General features: G+C 34.4%; 1 protein-coding gene across 1 annotated transcript; it reads right to left on the reverse strand.

Moving 5' to 3' along the window:
• Window positions 1–624: 624 nt before the first annotated feature.
• LOC105051024 (uncharacterized) lies at window positions 625–12,271 on the reverse strand. Its single transcript, XM_010931285.4, has 10 exons — window positions 11,879–12,271; window positions 11,590–11,762; window positions 11,282–11,440; window positions 10,304–10,453; window positions 8,786–8,929; window positions 7,654–7,810; window positions 5,583–5,755; window positions 4,942–4,997; window positions 1,838–1,940; window positions 625–932 (listed from the first exon to the last, which is right to left on the reverse strand). Exons 1-10 carry the CDS (start codon window positions 12,099–12,101, stop codon window positions 843–845), a joined length of 1,428 nt encoding a protein of 475 aa, XP_010929587.1. The 5' UTR covers window positions 12,102–12,271; the 3' UTR covers window positions 625–842.
• Between the last annotated feature and the right edge of the window lie 4,642 nt (window positions 12,272–16,913).

Genomic DNA, 16,913 nt, shown 5'->3' on the forward strand with positions numbered 1-16,913 from the left:
AACCCCTGATCGGCAAACTTCTATCCCGACCCCTGATTGGAGGCTATTTTGTCCGATTTCTCGTTAGAATGTTTTGAATCCGAATCCTTGGACAGAAAAGATTTGATCCGACCCTTGATCGAAAAACTATCAGTCCCAACTCCTAATCGGCATGCTACACTCTCTGATCTCTCATTGGAAGCAGATTGATCGAGCACAGATCTAAAAGACAGACGCCAACTGACCATAGCTATCAATGCTATCTGGATATAGCTGTCAATACTATATGGACGTAACCGCCTGATCCCGAAAATCTTCCAGATGTAATTGTCTGATCCTGAGAATTATAATCAAATAACTGCACCAAATTTGACCAGCCTGTCTACCAAAAATAGTTATACAGTCGTTTCCTCTATAAATACTTAAACCCCGAAGATTCAAATAAGTAATCCATCTTGGACAACTAAAACTCTACTTCTCTTTTTATGCATTCTGACTTGAGCGTCGGAGGATCTTTGTCGAAACATAATCCTCCGATCTAAACTTTTTTGCAGGTTGCTCCAATACTGTGCTTCTTAATTTTTCGGTGTCAATCAGAAACAAGCTGCAATAGAAACTAAACGACCATGATCAAGCCCAACTCCATAAAGCTCAAAAGATCATTTAACATAATATTATTTATGTTTTAGCATGACATGTCAATTATTGTATAGTACAATAGGGACATCATTACCAAATCCCTAAGGTTCAAATACTGGAAGAAGCTCTTATTCACCTCGCAATCTCAAATTCCAAAGAGGGTACAGCGAGAGGATACAGGATTGGAACTACCATTAGGTTCTCTGGAGTATGCAGTGAGAATATCACACAAAGTTCATCCTTTTCGGAAGTGTAATGCCTGCTCGGTTCAGAAGGTCGCTGGAAGCTTGCATTGCCATTGAAATAACTTCTTGCTGCATGATGAGGAAAAATAAGAGAGAGGGTGTCACTGTTAAAACCAAATCAGTTAAAGCCAGCAATTTATATAGATTGCTAATAGGCTTGCATAAAATACTTGAGGATTTGAAATGGAATAAGATACAAAGGGAGGGGAAGCCAGGAGCCATTTGGCACTTCATTGGGAGGGGGATTTCAGCCATTGATGCTACATTTCATTGACAACAATCGTTTGAACATCCTCACTAAAATGATCAAAGTCGCTTTACCTAAATTATATTTAAGTAGTGTCACCTACATTCTTGCAGCCTTCCACTGTTTCATGAATCCTTTCCGCTCTCTCTCTCTCTCAAAAAAATAAAAATAAAAATAAATAAAGGAACACATCCTTTCCATATAATCTAAGAATCCAATTCTTTTAGGATCAAAATATTATCAAATATGGTATTGGGTATCATTAGTAATAGAAAGATCGCAAATGCTGAGCCTGTGAAAGGGCTCAAGGTCATGATTACCAAATCAAAATTCAGTAACACAATTCATCATATTTTATATCATGAGATTTCATTATAAACATATTAAACTACTAATAACATATCAGCTTATTGAATAGGTTAACTTTTTTCCCAGACAAAAGTCTGCTCACTAACTCTGAATTTGCAAGCTAAGCCAATAAAATAAACAAACGGATATCAGACTTAACATATAAAGGCATAGGACTGAAGTTGGGTTAATATATAAATTGGTATCACAGGATTCATATATAAGTTGTAATGCAGGACTGGTTTATTAGTGTCATCCATATAGCATCACTTGAAACAAGGGATTCAAAAAACTTGATATGCAACAAGCAACATATCATGAAATGTATTAAATTAACTTTACGTTTGAAATCTCAGAGTAAAATCTAGTGTCAGATTACCTCATTTACATTCAAGATCTTCTGGTCTTTCATAATCCATTGACCATTGCACATGACAGAATCAATATTCTCCGTTCGCATACAGTAAACAAGGCTGGAAATACTGCATATTTCAACCAACAAATATCAATAATTCCTTCCTTATTTCATTGAGTTGATAATTGTATAACTGAATAACAAAAAATAACTACACTGCCGGACTATTCTCTGCAGATCAGAGCTATAGAAAGAGATGAGGTAACAGTTTGAATGTTAAGGTTTCTAGATTGCAATAAAGTATGGATCTGTCTCCTATAGAACACACTTGTTGAAAGCTTAGCCACATTATGCACACATTTGCTAAGAAGCTCTGAAATTTGGTTGTGCAAGTAGTAAGGCAGCCCTTTAAACATTATTTTTATCATCAATATTATGGAACAACATAATCATAAACCCCATCCATATGAAAGAGTTCTATATCTGGCAAAGAAAATTAAGAAAATATTAACTTTGCAAGAATAAAGCTTTCTCATCATTCATCCAATATCAATAATTTTTACATCATACAGTTTTCGTTTCAAGATTTGATGCCTTGGAGCTGTGAAGTCAGGTTCACCTTTAGGTCTTATTCACACTTATCACGAGGGCCATATTTTATCAGATTTGCCTGAGAGTCATAGAAAGAATTCCTTCAACTTCTGCTGCATGTGCAGATTGTGGATTAGAAAGCTATTTTCCTATCCCTGATAAACAACCCATTGTTGAAATGGTTGGTCAGCTGGAAGTTTTGTTGGTAGACAGGCTCAGGACCCAAAAAAGGCAATCCCCACCCACACTGCCACAATGCCACAGGCTACTGGTTAGGTTTCAGCACCTACCTATGCAACTGAGCGATGCATAGGCATGTTACTTTTTACTAAGCAGTTGCTGTTTTTATATTTTTAGTGTGCTTATTTTGAGATAAACACCTAATGCAATTTGGTTTGCCTTTCGAGTACAATATGTTGAATCTTACTTGTATTAGCACTGATGCGTCATTTGTAATAAAAAAAACAAGTTTTTATTTTATGACTTAATCAGATGTCTGCAAAGCAGTTACATGAATTTAAACAGAATAGTTGACCAGCTGGATTTGCTTTCCTACCAATTGACCTTTTGTGGTAACTGACTAATTGATATCCCCTCCTTCAAAAAAGGGCTAATCATACCCTCGGTTCTGCATTGACCAGGAATTTGATGACAATCAGTAGTGGTCAATATTAGGTTGAAAGCCAATCAGTAGAAATTCTCAAACCTTGTTGATTCATGCTTCAATGAGTTTGATCGCACTACATACAGAGGGGATAAGGCTTGCAGATTAAGATAAAGTTGTAGAATGGAAGTTTTGTTATTCTTCATTACTACTCCATTACTCTGCTTGCCATGCAATTCTATTCGATTTCTCTTACGTCTGAGAATGAACATGAAAAGATAGGCCTAGTCTGCATATAGTAAATCAAAATAAGAAAGCATAAAATTTTATGCCATAGGTGATGAAGGAATCACAGGATAACAGCCAAACATTCTCTATTGCCTCTGATACCATGAAACTCATTCAACAGCCAGAGCCTTTAAAGGATCTAAAATATTTACCTACTACTCCAGTAATGCAATTAGACAGTTGCCGATCCTATGACAGTTTGGAAGGCTGTAAATTGGAGCATGGGCCAGTAATCACCAATCATGTTGGCATATGATATACCCCATACAAATTTTTATGGAACAGTGCCAGCAATGAGCTTATGGTGTATCAATCCCTAAATGCATGTCCCATTGAATGGTAATGACATAAGGATTGGTCAGGCCTAAATTCATTTCAGATGCCCAACACCTATAAATAAGTTGCATTGATAATGCAACAACTTTCCCTAGATCAAAATGCGTTAGAACATAGCTTTAAGAATTTCTGATATAATTTAAAAGACTAAACAAAACTTTGTTGTAGAAAATTATAAATGACTTACAGAAGATAGCAAACCAAAATTGAAAAAAATCAGAAGCATATTGGACATTATCCTAAGGCGTATTTTCATTCCTCGTACAGAAAATATCCGAAAATACCATTCTAAGATACGATCGGTATCCACCGCCTGCGAGCACAACCATGGAGGAGGTTGATGAACACTTTTTCAGCACTCAGAAAAAGAAGAAGAAATATTGCAATAGAAAAGAGAAGTATTGGAGAATGCTTAGAAATAAGAAAGGAAGGCTCTTGAATAGCTTGCTTAGATCCAAGGAGGTTTTTTTATAGCCAACTAATATGACCATTTATGACCGTTGGGATTTTTATTGACCCATCAAGGCCTTTAATAAGAAGCCCAACGGTTAGAAAATAAAAACGTGATGAAATGCATAAAACCGTTTGGTAATAAAAACGTGATGAAATGCACAAAACCGTTTGGTAATTGAGAGCCCAACGGTCAAAAATTAAAAGTACGGTAACGAAGAGATTAAAATATTTAAATGATAAAATTTAAAACAAGGTTAAAATACTTGGAGGAAAATTTTAGGAAATTTTTGAGTTTTTTTTTTTTTTGGATTTCCTCCAACAAAATGATCCTAACCAATAGCAGAAAAAAATGACCGGTGCTATACAGCATTGCAGTCAACAAACTGGAGCTGTGCACAGGAACCAGGTTGAATAACACCAAAACTAAACCTAACTTCTTTCAACTTTATAATAAGCACGATCTTTCTAATATAGACAAAATGGTCATTTGCCTGATTTCCACTATCAAAAATATCAAGTCTTGCCTCAACTATTTGGATTTAGCAATACCAACTCCCAATCATCCCTACTAAGGACAAATCTGGCGTTCTATCAGTTTCTCTAAATCTTTAACACAACTTCCATCCAGCTTAGCTTAGGGTATTCTGCTTTTCTAGAGAGACAAAAATGGGGCTCACTTTCTAAATTGCAATATAAACATAAGAAAGATTAAATTTGAAGTTACAAGAAAACTATAAGGATGTTAACTTGCAAACATTTTGTTCCTGGAAGAAATTAACATTAGCAAGTACATCATGATATTGTTGTGAGCATCTATAGGAGGAAAAAAAAAAGGGATTAATGGATGGGTCAATACAGATCATGGAGCGGCACCATGGACCATGAAAAAGGATTCACAATGACCATGTCAGCCTGAAAAAGGTGAAAACAATAGTCATGATTAGCAAGAAGCTGCAATAAAAACAATTCAGAAAAAAAAAAGAAGGAAAAGAAAAAACAGGTGTCATCCAGTGATGTGAAAGTTAAGCAGTCCGTGGTGGGCAGCATCATATAGCAGGTTTGGACAAGCTTATTGTAATAACTAATTTTAATATAATGTAGCGTAAACATTTTTAGGCCGAATTTTGGTGGAGGAAGCTCCTGAGTTCTTGAAGAAGCTCCACTTTGGAAACCATAAACCTTCCAAGTAAACATGGGAATGTTAAAAGCCTGGGGCTCCTCACAGCTATTCACTTGGTAGAACTGACCTATGAAGTGGAGGCATATGTTTCAGTTTGCTAAGGTTTGTGGTCTAACAATTTCTCCTTTTTTTTTTTTTTTTGTGGGGGGGGCGGGGGGGGTGAATTGGCAGATATGGCTTTTGGGGGACAACTGCAAGATAAGTTATACCGCTCCATCCTTTGTTAATAGGGAAAACTTCAGAGTTCTCACAAAGCAAAGAAGAAGACATCAAATAGCAATGGGGAACAGGGGAAAGGAAATAAATAATAATCTAACCTTTTTCCCAACTTCAAGCGAACCTATTTCATTGTCCCATAGCACTGATTTTGCTCCGCTTACAGTCGCCATCTTTAAAACCGTTTCAGCAGGAACAGCAGTTGGGTTGGTTGTTCCTCGAATGTATGCTTCCCGTCCTTTGTTAATAAGGGAAGCTAAATACATCTCATCCACTGTATACAGAATATATGGATAATAAATATACACCAACATATACATAAAGTATTCTCTGTCAAAAATCAAAAATATTATGAAAGACAGATGATACATTCATACTATTCTCATGTGATGACAAAATGATAATACATAAAGGATAACTTGAAGTTTCTATGTTAAAAATCACTAATCATTTATGTGGCACTTGTGAGCCATGTCCTCTATAATTCATTTTCTTGAGATAATGTAAACTTCCATTACTTATCATGGATTTGTATCTACTACATATTAATTGATATTAATTTTATTCTACAGTAATTTGTTTAACAAAGAATTACTTTAAGCAATGGTTTCTCATTGTTTCCCATGGCAAAGTTGGTTTTTTGCTATCAAGCCTTGTGAATTTAATTCTCAGGCATATTTGCATATCAGATATGCTGATGAGGTTTGCTTGGAGAGTGAAAGCAAGAATGCTATAGCAGTGCCTGATAACCATCTTCTCGGTCTCAATGTAGAAGATCTCTTAAGGTCACACAGTAGCATGTTGATTATCACATAAAACATCCCAGTTCTTTTATGTTGTTAGACTCATAAAAATTTTGCTGATGCAAAGCAGAAATTCTTACACGGTTAAATTCTTCTTTGTTAAAAATAGTTGAATTGGCATTACTTAGCGAAGTATAAGCTTCCTCTTAAAATCTTAGTCAGGATCATGTAGCATGAGGCAAATGTTTACGCTTCCCACTAATGGACCCTATAGGTGTTGTGTTCTACAATGTAGAGGCCAACAAAAATACACTAGAAGGGCATTCCTTTTGATACTAGAATTGATTTTTCTAAAATATTCTCCCAGATAATTTACTATCAAGAGCATAAGCTTCGCCAACATGATCTTTCTCAAATCATCACCAACCTAGGTCCAGGTTTTTGAGGCCATCCGACCCTGCTCTGTATATTTTTCAGCACTGAAAAATGTTCAGAAAATAAACATGCAACAAACAGAATAGAACTCTGTATGTGTATGCATATGAGAGAGAGAGAGAGAGAGAGGCTCTAAGGATTGAAAGTAAGCTTGTATGCTGCTGCTACTGCAGGCTTTTTAAGAGCTTTCTGAGTTTCAGACAGAGTTTGACAGTTCTGGCAGATTTAAAAGTAGTTAAATGTTCACTACCAAATGATTGGACAAAGAAGTACCAGTTATAGATCAAGGGTACGGGTAAAAATTAAAATGATTTAAGGATCTAGGTTGCTTTAAGATCAGATAGAAATTAATATGAAAGAGGTTGACCAACAAACAAGGACAGCTAACTGAGGATGCCCCACACTGCCAAAGCCTCAGAACAGTCACCCACGGGCCCTCAAAGTCATCACCAGGGAAAGGAAGCACAAACACTTCCTTGGTGAAAAGTTACTTCCCTAAAGTATCTCATCACAGCTCAATTATGTCGAATAAAGGGTACAAGCAAGGTTTTGAGTATCTCAGCTAGTGAGCGTGGTGACTGTCACCCATATTGTGCCAAAACAGGACAAAAGTAACTGAAAAGCATTTTCTTTTTACTTAAAATATGATTTTTAGATAGTAATTTTACTCAACCTGAAGAATCATACAACTCGCAGAAATTTTGTTTGCAAATTTCTGAAGACAAATAAGTCAAATGACACCTCGATAAGTACCACTTACATAGACATATGAAGATTCCTTCAGATATGTGATGCTGTATAAATCTTAAATTACAAAGAAATCAAATATACCTATTTACTTTTAGATGTTCTACCACTCTTATGTGCCCAAAAGGAAAAAAAAAACTTGCTTATGTAAAAGTAATCTTTATGTCATATCAAGGAATATATGTGCCATGCTCTAACCAAAGATGAAATCTCATCAAAATCAACTGATATGGATCTTGAAACCAACCCATGCTCATCCTATTGTTGGATGGTGCTCCATCTGTACCGATGGAGACACATACACCAGCATCAAGCATTTCCTTTATAGGAGCAAATCCAAGCATGCGCATTGCAGATGCAGGGCAATGAGAAACTTTTACACCAGCGTTTGAGAAGAAGCCAATCTGTGAGCAGTTACAAAACCTTCAGCAATCAATTTGCATCATTTTGAGCAAGTTATAAAAATAGCACATATTTATGAAGGGCATGACAGAAGTTATCATGTTTTCCTTTTTCTGTCAGTTTTATTAAATGAGTTTCCATGATATAATGCCTATGAAGCGATCCAACCCTATCCTTAACACATATTGACATGGATGTCCAAACAGATAGGGATAAGAAATTCTATTTTAAAGTTTTGCGAACAGATTGTTATCTATAGAGTTTTAATTTTAGAAGGAGAAGTGTTTCACAATGAATGATTTTCACTCCGTTAGCTGCTTAAAGTTGAATATATCTGTAGAGGTAGAATACAAGAAAATATGGTAGCCATTAAAGAACTGGCTCATGATGGCAGCTGCTAAAAAATATAAGAATCCTTAACTAAGCACAGTGATTTTTCTCCTGAACGTGCATATTTTCAGAGGAGAAATTCAAAATGGATTTTAGCTATTTTGACACAAAATTCTTGAAGGCATTTCTTGCAGACTCTTGACAGCATATAAATCCTTACAAAGCCATATCAGTGTCAACACATACCATCAAATTGCAAAACAATTAAAAACTATAACATTTTATGGTAGCCCATTATATATGGCTAGTCCAATGAATCCCCCATATTGGTGTTTTTTTCCTTCCATTTTTTTAACAAGCTGCATCAAACTGCCTGCTATAATAATGTTTGTTTCTCATGGTTTGTGCCTGTCCTGCCAGTACTATGTGCACGACCAGCAGTTACAGTGGATTTCATGGGCTTCTTGTCTTCTAATATAATCTATAGCATGAATCGAGAATGAGAAATGGTTCAATTGAATGAAATTAGCCAGAATTCAAATAAGTAGAAGAGGACTAGGAAAGATGAAAAAGTGAATGAAGAAAGACCTGTAAGCTGACTACTTTACATCAGTTAAATTCAATTGAAAAATATTCTTTTTGCTAACCTCAGCATCATTCAACCAAACAGAATGGGCTGCTAACAAATTGCTCCGTAGAAGTCCTATTTTCTCCAAGTATGTTGCTGTACCATGATCAACTCCTCTTGTACTTGTTACCAGCTGATTTTCATAAGGGATTTCTGCGACATGCTATACAAATATGACATAAACGAACAATGGAAAGTACTGAATAATTTTTGTTTTTACCAAAGTAGTCAAACACTGAAGTATGATTCACAAGTCAGATTTCGTGTCATCAATATAAGATGGATATTAGCAAAAATGTCAATATGAGAAGAACATAACATCCAGCCTTTTTCTAAGATTTCTTAAACCCAACCAGAAAAGCTAGAAGTTCTATGATTCTCCTTATAGATCAAGAATTAAATATATAACAAAGTGAATTATTAAACTAATTATATCTGAATATTTTCATAAATAAGGTATTTTTAAATCCTAAAATCCAATTCAATGATAGCTAACTTCATAAGGCTACACTAGTAACATCTACAGATGTCAAAGAAATTAAAACCTTATATAATATCCTTGAAAAGCCTTATTTAATTGCCAAATACAGCCTATTTCGTAGAGGTAGTTATTTTTATGAGTAAACAGTGAACTTAACAAAAAGATAACAAATAGAATTCACAAGACTAAATAAAAGGCAAAAATGTTGAGCAGTCGGGCAACAAGCCACTTCCTTCACCTTCTCTTATGCAGGGGGCCCTGTCTTCCTGTGAGCACTGCAAATTGAAAGTTGAATGTCACAACTCCTTCCTCAGCAGACATGTTTCTGAGCAGCCTATTCGATGATTTATTAGGAATCAAGCTTTCAGATTAAGGGAAACAACATCTCTCGCTTTAATTCAAAAGCCTTTGCCTCAGTGTTCTCCTTTGAGTATTCTAGAATTACATAATTCAGATTTCTATTGGTACCTCAGAAAAAATAATCCAATATAGAGAGGCTGGATTTCAAGCAATCTGCCCTTAAAAGGTATTATTAACCACTTGAGAAGTGATCATGTTGGTTTATGGTAAAGGCTTCGAGCCATACTGGGATATATACTCTCAATCATTACTTCAATTTGAGGTAATGAACTAAATTATTATTTTTCACTATGCCTACCAACATTCATATTATCTTTATTTATAAAAGTTTCAATATGGAGTCCAGTATTCAGTTCAGAAAACCCAGTGTTAATACCAAATATCTTGCATCAACTACCCCAGCATAGCTCCTGATGGAAAACATACCTATTTATGTTACACAGATTGGTTTCTTGTCTTATTTTTCATATTTCTAGGAAAAGGATATGAAGCTTTTTTAGTTATGAAATAAAGATGAGATAACATATGATAAACATTGAAGAACAATACATGCATTCTGGGAGCTTCAAACACTAGATAGAAAAATTTTAAGGACTTTGTCAAACTCAGGCCTTCTTTCCCCATGATATGTAGATGAGAGAAAAGAAAACATGATCATAACAATACAGTCCAGAGTATTTGAAAAGTAACCATTACCATATGGATGCCTGTATTCAGTTCTTGTGCCACATCTCTTGTTTCAAGTAGTAAGCGATCAGTTGCATTCATGATCTGTCTCAAGCCAAACCATATTCTGATTCGACCATCTGCTGTATTATGATGCTTCTTGAAGAGTTCCTTCTGAGACTGTAACCCAGTGAATTCAGTCATGCAATGAGTAATAGTCAATTATTTTAAAGCTGCAAATATGTCAAGTAGCAGAACGGTACGACCCAAAATGTCATACAGTATTATTAGTAGTCCCCACAGCCATAGAGACCAAAATATTTTCCTGCAGAATATCTTTTTCTGACTAATGCATACATAATGAAGAAACATAAAAGATTCTTCATTTGGATTTGTAGAAACTCAATAAAGAACTTACAAGGGAAAAAGATCCATATTTTAAGCTATTTACTAGTGAGGCTCCATTTATGACATGGAGCCCTGTTACTAAATCCCAAGTTCCACAGAATAGGAAATCTGTACAAAGTTACATTTAACTTCAGGATGCTTAGAATTTTTCTCATCTTCTCCATTTTACTCTTTCTCGCAATGTTACCAAATTATTTACACTATTTCCCAAATTCAAATTTATATCAACATTCTCGCTACAAATCCCGATGGACTACAACATTAAGTTATACAAATGAATAACAAATAATTTTCCCATTGGATCAAACTGAATACATTCACAAAGAACAAACTGGCCATCTATCATCTTCATGGAACAATCTTGAAGTCTGCATAAGCTTAGCATAAAAACACATTAATTTAACACATCAAACCTCGAATTATTACACAGACTCGACATAAGTTGTATAATGAATAATCAGATTCAATATATTCAGAAAGCACCACAAACACCAAATTTCAATCATCAGAATGCAATTTTTTGTTCTTTTAAGAGTAGCTGTCAGAAATTTCCGAGCACATAACATCTGAAATCAGTGGACAGGAGTTGCAGCACGCCACCTGAATACAAGAGTCGGTGGAGTGTACACTCCAATTTGCCGGTAAGCCCTCGCCCGAATCCATAATTGATTGCACTAAACATGCACGTAAACCCAGTAATTCCACTGCTCTTGCCATCCCGGCAACATGCTGTCCACCAGCTTCGGCAAAGCACGTCACCTGATTCAAAAAATAAATAAATATATAAATAAATCATATACGTTTATTTACAACATATGTAACAACATTTATTACAATGGCCATTCACACGTTCTTTTAATATTGTAGTGATTAAATCATCACTAATTAAAGCGAAATAACTCACTCACTCCGGAGCGAATTAACTCGATCCCGCAAAGAAGCGTGGATAGATACGAGTCCTCCTCGGTCATATGCGACTCGTACGGCCAGATGCGCTCGTGTAGCCACGTCATCAGATCCACATCGTCGGCGATCCCCCTCCCCAGCTGCTGCGACGTGTGCACGTGTGTATTCACAAACCCTAATCCCACCACCGCACCCAAAAAAAAAAGCAGAAGAACTCAAAAAAAAAAAGAAAAAAAGAAAAAAATGAGCTCTCTGATATTGATCAGAGGAAGGGAATTTGAGGGTTCGGACCGGGAAGGAGGAAGCGGCCGTGGAGGTCGAGGACGTCGTCGGCGAGAGGGGAGAATTCGCGGAGGAGGTCCGGGGAGGGGCCGAGGGCGCGGATGCGATCGCCGTCGACGACGAGGGCGCCGTCACGGAGGACACGGGAGGTGGGGTCCATGGTGACGATCAGGGCGTTGTGGAGGAGAAGGATGCCGGATTTCTGGGTCTTCTCTCCGCCGCCGCCGTCCATTTTCTTAGGGCCTTGCCGCAGAAGCCTGGGATATATCGATTGTAAGAGAAGCTACCGGGCTCGAGTTCGATCGTCACCTAGCTTTTCTAAGTAGCATAGGAGCTGGATTCTTTTAATTTTAGTAGGTTTTTAAAGTAATTATTCTGATTTACTGAATCATTGGGCATAACGACGGTCGGTAGGGGTGAAGGTAGAGTGGATAGACAATTATGGATAGAGACACGTCATATCCCAATCCAAATATTTGATCCTGTTTATCATCCTATTCAATTTTAAATAATATTTATAAATTTTTAAAAATATATAATTATATAATTATATTTATTAATTTATTTTATTATTTATTTAGTAATATTTTGATTCCATATTTGAAATATTTTCTGACGTTGAGGTACCAAAACCCCCTTCCTGTCTTATCCTATTATTTAATATTTAAACTTGAAACATATATGATCCTAATATTTCATAGTTAAAATATAGATTTGGAAAGATAGTTTTGATGACCAGACTGCCACTTATGAAATGGATCTTCTCTTCTATTTAGGAGGTTTGGGGAAAGTCATTCAGTCTGCATGTAACACTCATTCGCGACGATACAATGGATGAGAAATTTTTTTATACGTAAATAATGTAAAAAATTTAATATGAAATATACTATCTCATCTAATTAATCTATATAATTATCATGTTTTAATATATATTTAATATTTATAGATCAATTTATTATTTAAAAATTTTATATAATAAAAATATTTTATTTTTAAAAAAAAATATAACATCCATGGTGTAATATAATTCAAACTAAAATAGATGGAAATATTTTTATCTAATTATTTTTAATATATATTTAATATTTTTAAATCAAATTTTTTATTTAAAAATTTTAAATGATAAAAATATTTTTATTTTTTAAAAAAATTATAATATTCTGTATATATTATGAATATAGAATGTTATAAAATATTATAATTTATTTAAAAATAAAAATATTTTTATTATATAAAATTTTTAAATAAAAAATTAATTTATAAATATTAAATATATATTAAAAAATAATAATTATATGATGTACTGAATTTTCTACGCCGCCCGCGGTGCACAGAGCATTTCATGGATTAGAAGTGGCGGCGCGGATCGGTTGTGAGGAGGAAGGGGATGGGATTAAACTAGTAAAATATTAGAGCGCTCCTGATTAGCTTGTGGGGCGGCCGCCCGGTTGCGCCTCGGGTGTGTCCACCATCCCCGCCCAAGATATTACAAACAATATCAAATGGTTCCTTGCGAAGTGTGATTTTTTTCACGATGGATGAAATGCGACAAGGAATTTAAAGCCACTCCATCTTCCCACCTTGTATAAAGTAATAATAAATAAATAAGAGAATAGATAGAGAATGAAAGCCGAGGAGATAACATCATATTTTGGTCCATATGACAATTGGTTAAATCGGAATAAATTAGTCTAATTTAAAACTACATTATAATTTAATTGGTATCTTTTATAATAATACTTATGAACCAATCTGATTTGGATTTATGCAAACCATAAAGGATTAATCTGTAACAGAATGAAGATGACTGGGATCTGTGTATAATTTTCTAAGTATCTATTTATGAATTTCTACTTATAGTTAAGGACAACAAAGACCTACATGTAACAACATGTTAGATTTGCACATTATGTATATGATTTATTTATTTATTTATTTTATCCATATTTGTATCAATTGATAATTTATTTATAACATAAATTTTGAGACATCATGGACCTAGGAGTAGCAAAAATGTCTTAAGTCATTATGGTGTGCAATGAATTTTAGTAACATATAGATGAGTACTTATTTAATGGCATGGTGATATGGCCCCATAGGGAGATAACCATTTTTGATGCATTAATTGAAATAAAACAGTAAACTAGACATCAAAATAATTTTTTTTTTTAAGCCAATAGGTATGAAATATTTCATTTTGAGGTTAGTGTTTGCTAGTCTTATCAGTAAAAAATCGACTCTATGCATGTTTGTAACCTCTACCCACATGTTGTTTCTTTATAGGTTTTACAGAAAATATTTTTGATCTATTTATATACCTTAAGGTCAGTGGGAGCAAATATATTTTCTTAGTCTTATATACTGATATTTTATTTGGACCCAATGACTTAGACTTGTTGCATGAGACCAATTAATATTTTATTTAGAATTTTGACATGAAGGATATAGGTGAAGCATCTTATGTTATTGGCATAGAGATTTATAAAGATAAAACTAAAAAAAACCTTAAAACTACTCGAAAGGTCTATATTAAAAAGTTTCTGAAAAGATTTAGGATGAATGATTATTCACCTATTATGGCACCTATTATAAAAAAGGATAAATTTAATTTGAATTAATATCCAAAAAATATGCTAGAATAAGAACAGATGAAAAACATCTATTATGCTTCTACGGTAGGGAATCTCATGTATGCATAAGTTTGTACTAAACCTAATATTGGATATACAATAGGATATTAGGTAGATACTAAAGTAACCCAGGCACAAGGTGTTAATTAGAAAGCTACCAAAAAGATTATGAGATACTTATAAGAAATCAAGAACTTCAAGCTTACATATAAGCATTCTGACCATCTAGAAATAGTTGGATATTCGAATTCCGATTTTGTCAGATACACAGATATAAGAAAGTCTACTTCAGGATACATCTTTCTTCTTGCTGAAAGTGTTGTATCTTGGACAAGTATAAAACAAACTATTGTTGCATCATCTACCATGAAAACAAAATTCATCATATGCTATGAAGCTACATCACAAGTATTATAGTTGAAGAATTTATATCTGATCTAAAAATTATCGATTCTATTGCAAGATTATTAAAGATCTTCTGTGATAATTCAGCTGTAGTTTTTTTTCTTTAAAAATAACAAAGTGAAACCAAAAGTAAATATATTAACATAAAATTTTTGGTTGTCCGAGAAAATTTTAAAAAGCAACAAGTGGCTATTCAGCATGTAAGTATTGAGTTAATGGTAGTTAATCTTATGACTAAAAGGTTTGTCAACTAAGTTATTTAGGGATCATATATGCCATATGGGACTTATTGGCTCATTTTGAGTTATTATTTTAATTCTCTGAGTACTTTGTATATTTATAAATATATATAATTATTTAATGATATGATGTCTATTGTGCATATTAAGTAATTTGTCATATACAAGATCATGATTTATTTGAATCAATAAAGTTGGACTCCTGAATGGCTTATAAGAAGACAATTCATAAAGTATCATGAGGTACTCAATTAGAAAGGATCATACATTGCAATACATAAAATGAAGTACTTGCTTAGAGAACATGATTGTAATGATTTGTATATAAAGCATGTCTTTTTTTGGGATTGTATAACTAATTGATTAGTTGAGTTACAATGCAGTGATTATAACCATACTATTATGTTAACTATCATTAATAAGGATTATTTGACTACATCATGTGGGCTACGTCAGAGAATATTAGACACATCTCTATATGTAGCCTATATAGATGGTTTAGTAGTTGGATAACTTTTGGTTATACATAAATACCCACTATCACTAGCTATGCCTACGATAGTTTCTTTGATAAAAGAAAACCGTCAACATTTTGATTATTTGATAATGTACCTAGTCTAGACTATTCAAACCCGTGAGATCCATCAGTAAATGATTTTTATGGAGGTATTGGTTAGAAGACTCTCTTTTAAATTTCTTTGTGGATAAACTCTAGTCAAATGCTTGAACAATTATAGTTGGGCGTATACACCACTAACATATCTATTGCATAAAATTATTTTATTTGAAGTATTTTCTCACATAATAAATAATTTAGTTACCAATCATAGTCCAACTATAATAAATATAATGACAATTCCTAAACAAGAGCCCCTTTCAAAATTATAACCTTTTAATACAACATAAATAGTTGTCATGATCTGCAAAATTTAGCCATAGATTAGATGTTTTGGTGAGAGAAGGATTATTATTATTTTCGAATTTAGTAGACAATAAAATGTAAAATAATAAACAATAAAGATGAAATAATAGTGCTTTTGTCCATGTATACCATTTAAATGAAGATTTAAATTTATGAGAGATTATTTTGACAGACTCCTGTGATGCATGTTCCCCGATCAGATAGACTGACCAATTAAACAGTAAACCAAATATTATTTTTAAGAGTAACGTCACGGGGCCCAACCCTGTCGCTCCCCTTCACCGCAATATTAATCGTTGGATCGTGTTTTCCGTGGTTTTTTTCAAAGAGCCACGAGTTAGTTGCTTCCGCTTACAAAATCCATGTGCTCCGACATTTGCCCTGGTCCATTTGGACCTGTTCCATGCAATAATTTCTCTGTCGGCATGGTCCTTGGGGTGCAGTGTCACTCCTCTGGTGATACGTGGCCTTATAAACTTTTTGGTACCCATACTGGGTCTCCAAGCATTTTCGTTATTTCAGACAATGTTACAGCTCTTTAACAGAGATTTGGAGGCCAAACACACCTACCAAGCCCCACAAAGACCCTGACTAAAAAACCCCAGACCGGTGGTGTTTGGTTTCGCAACAAGTGGCCTACCCCAACTACATGATGCGAGACAGCAACACATATATCCCTAGAGAAATTCCAATAGACTCTTCGCATTGTCCTCTCTCTCTCTCTCTCTCATTCAACTACTTGGTTCAATAGATCCTCCAACCCCAACAGTCACTGATGACTGGACAAGTCCTTTTCACACATTTAGTTAACCAAATTAAGTCAAGCAGTTGCGTGAAGACTGAGTTCT

The sequence above is a fragment of the Elaeis guineensis genome, chromosome 9 (assembly GCF_000442705.2).
Source record: "Elaeis guineensis isolate ETL-2024a chromosome 9, EG11, whole genome shotgun sequence".
NCBI classification, from domain to species: domain Eukaryota; kingdom Viridiplantae; phylum Streptophyta; class Magnoliopsida; order Arecales; family Arecaceae; genus Elaeis; species Elaeis guineensis.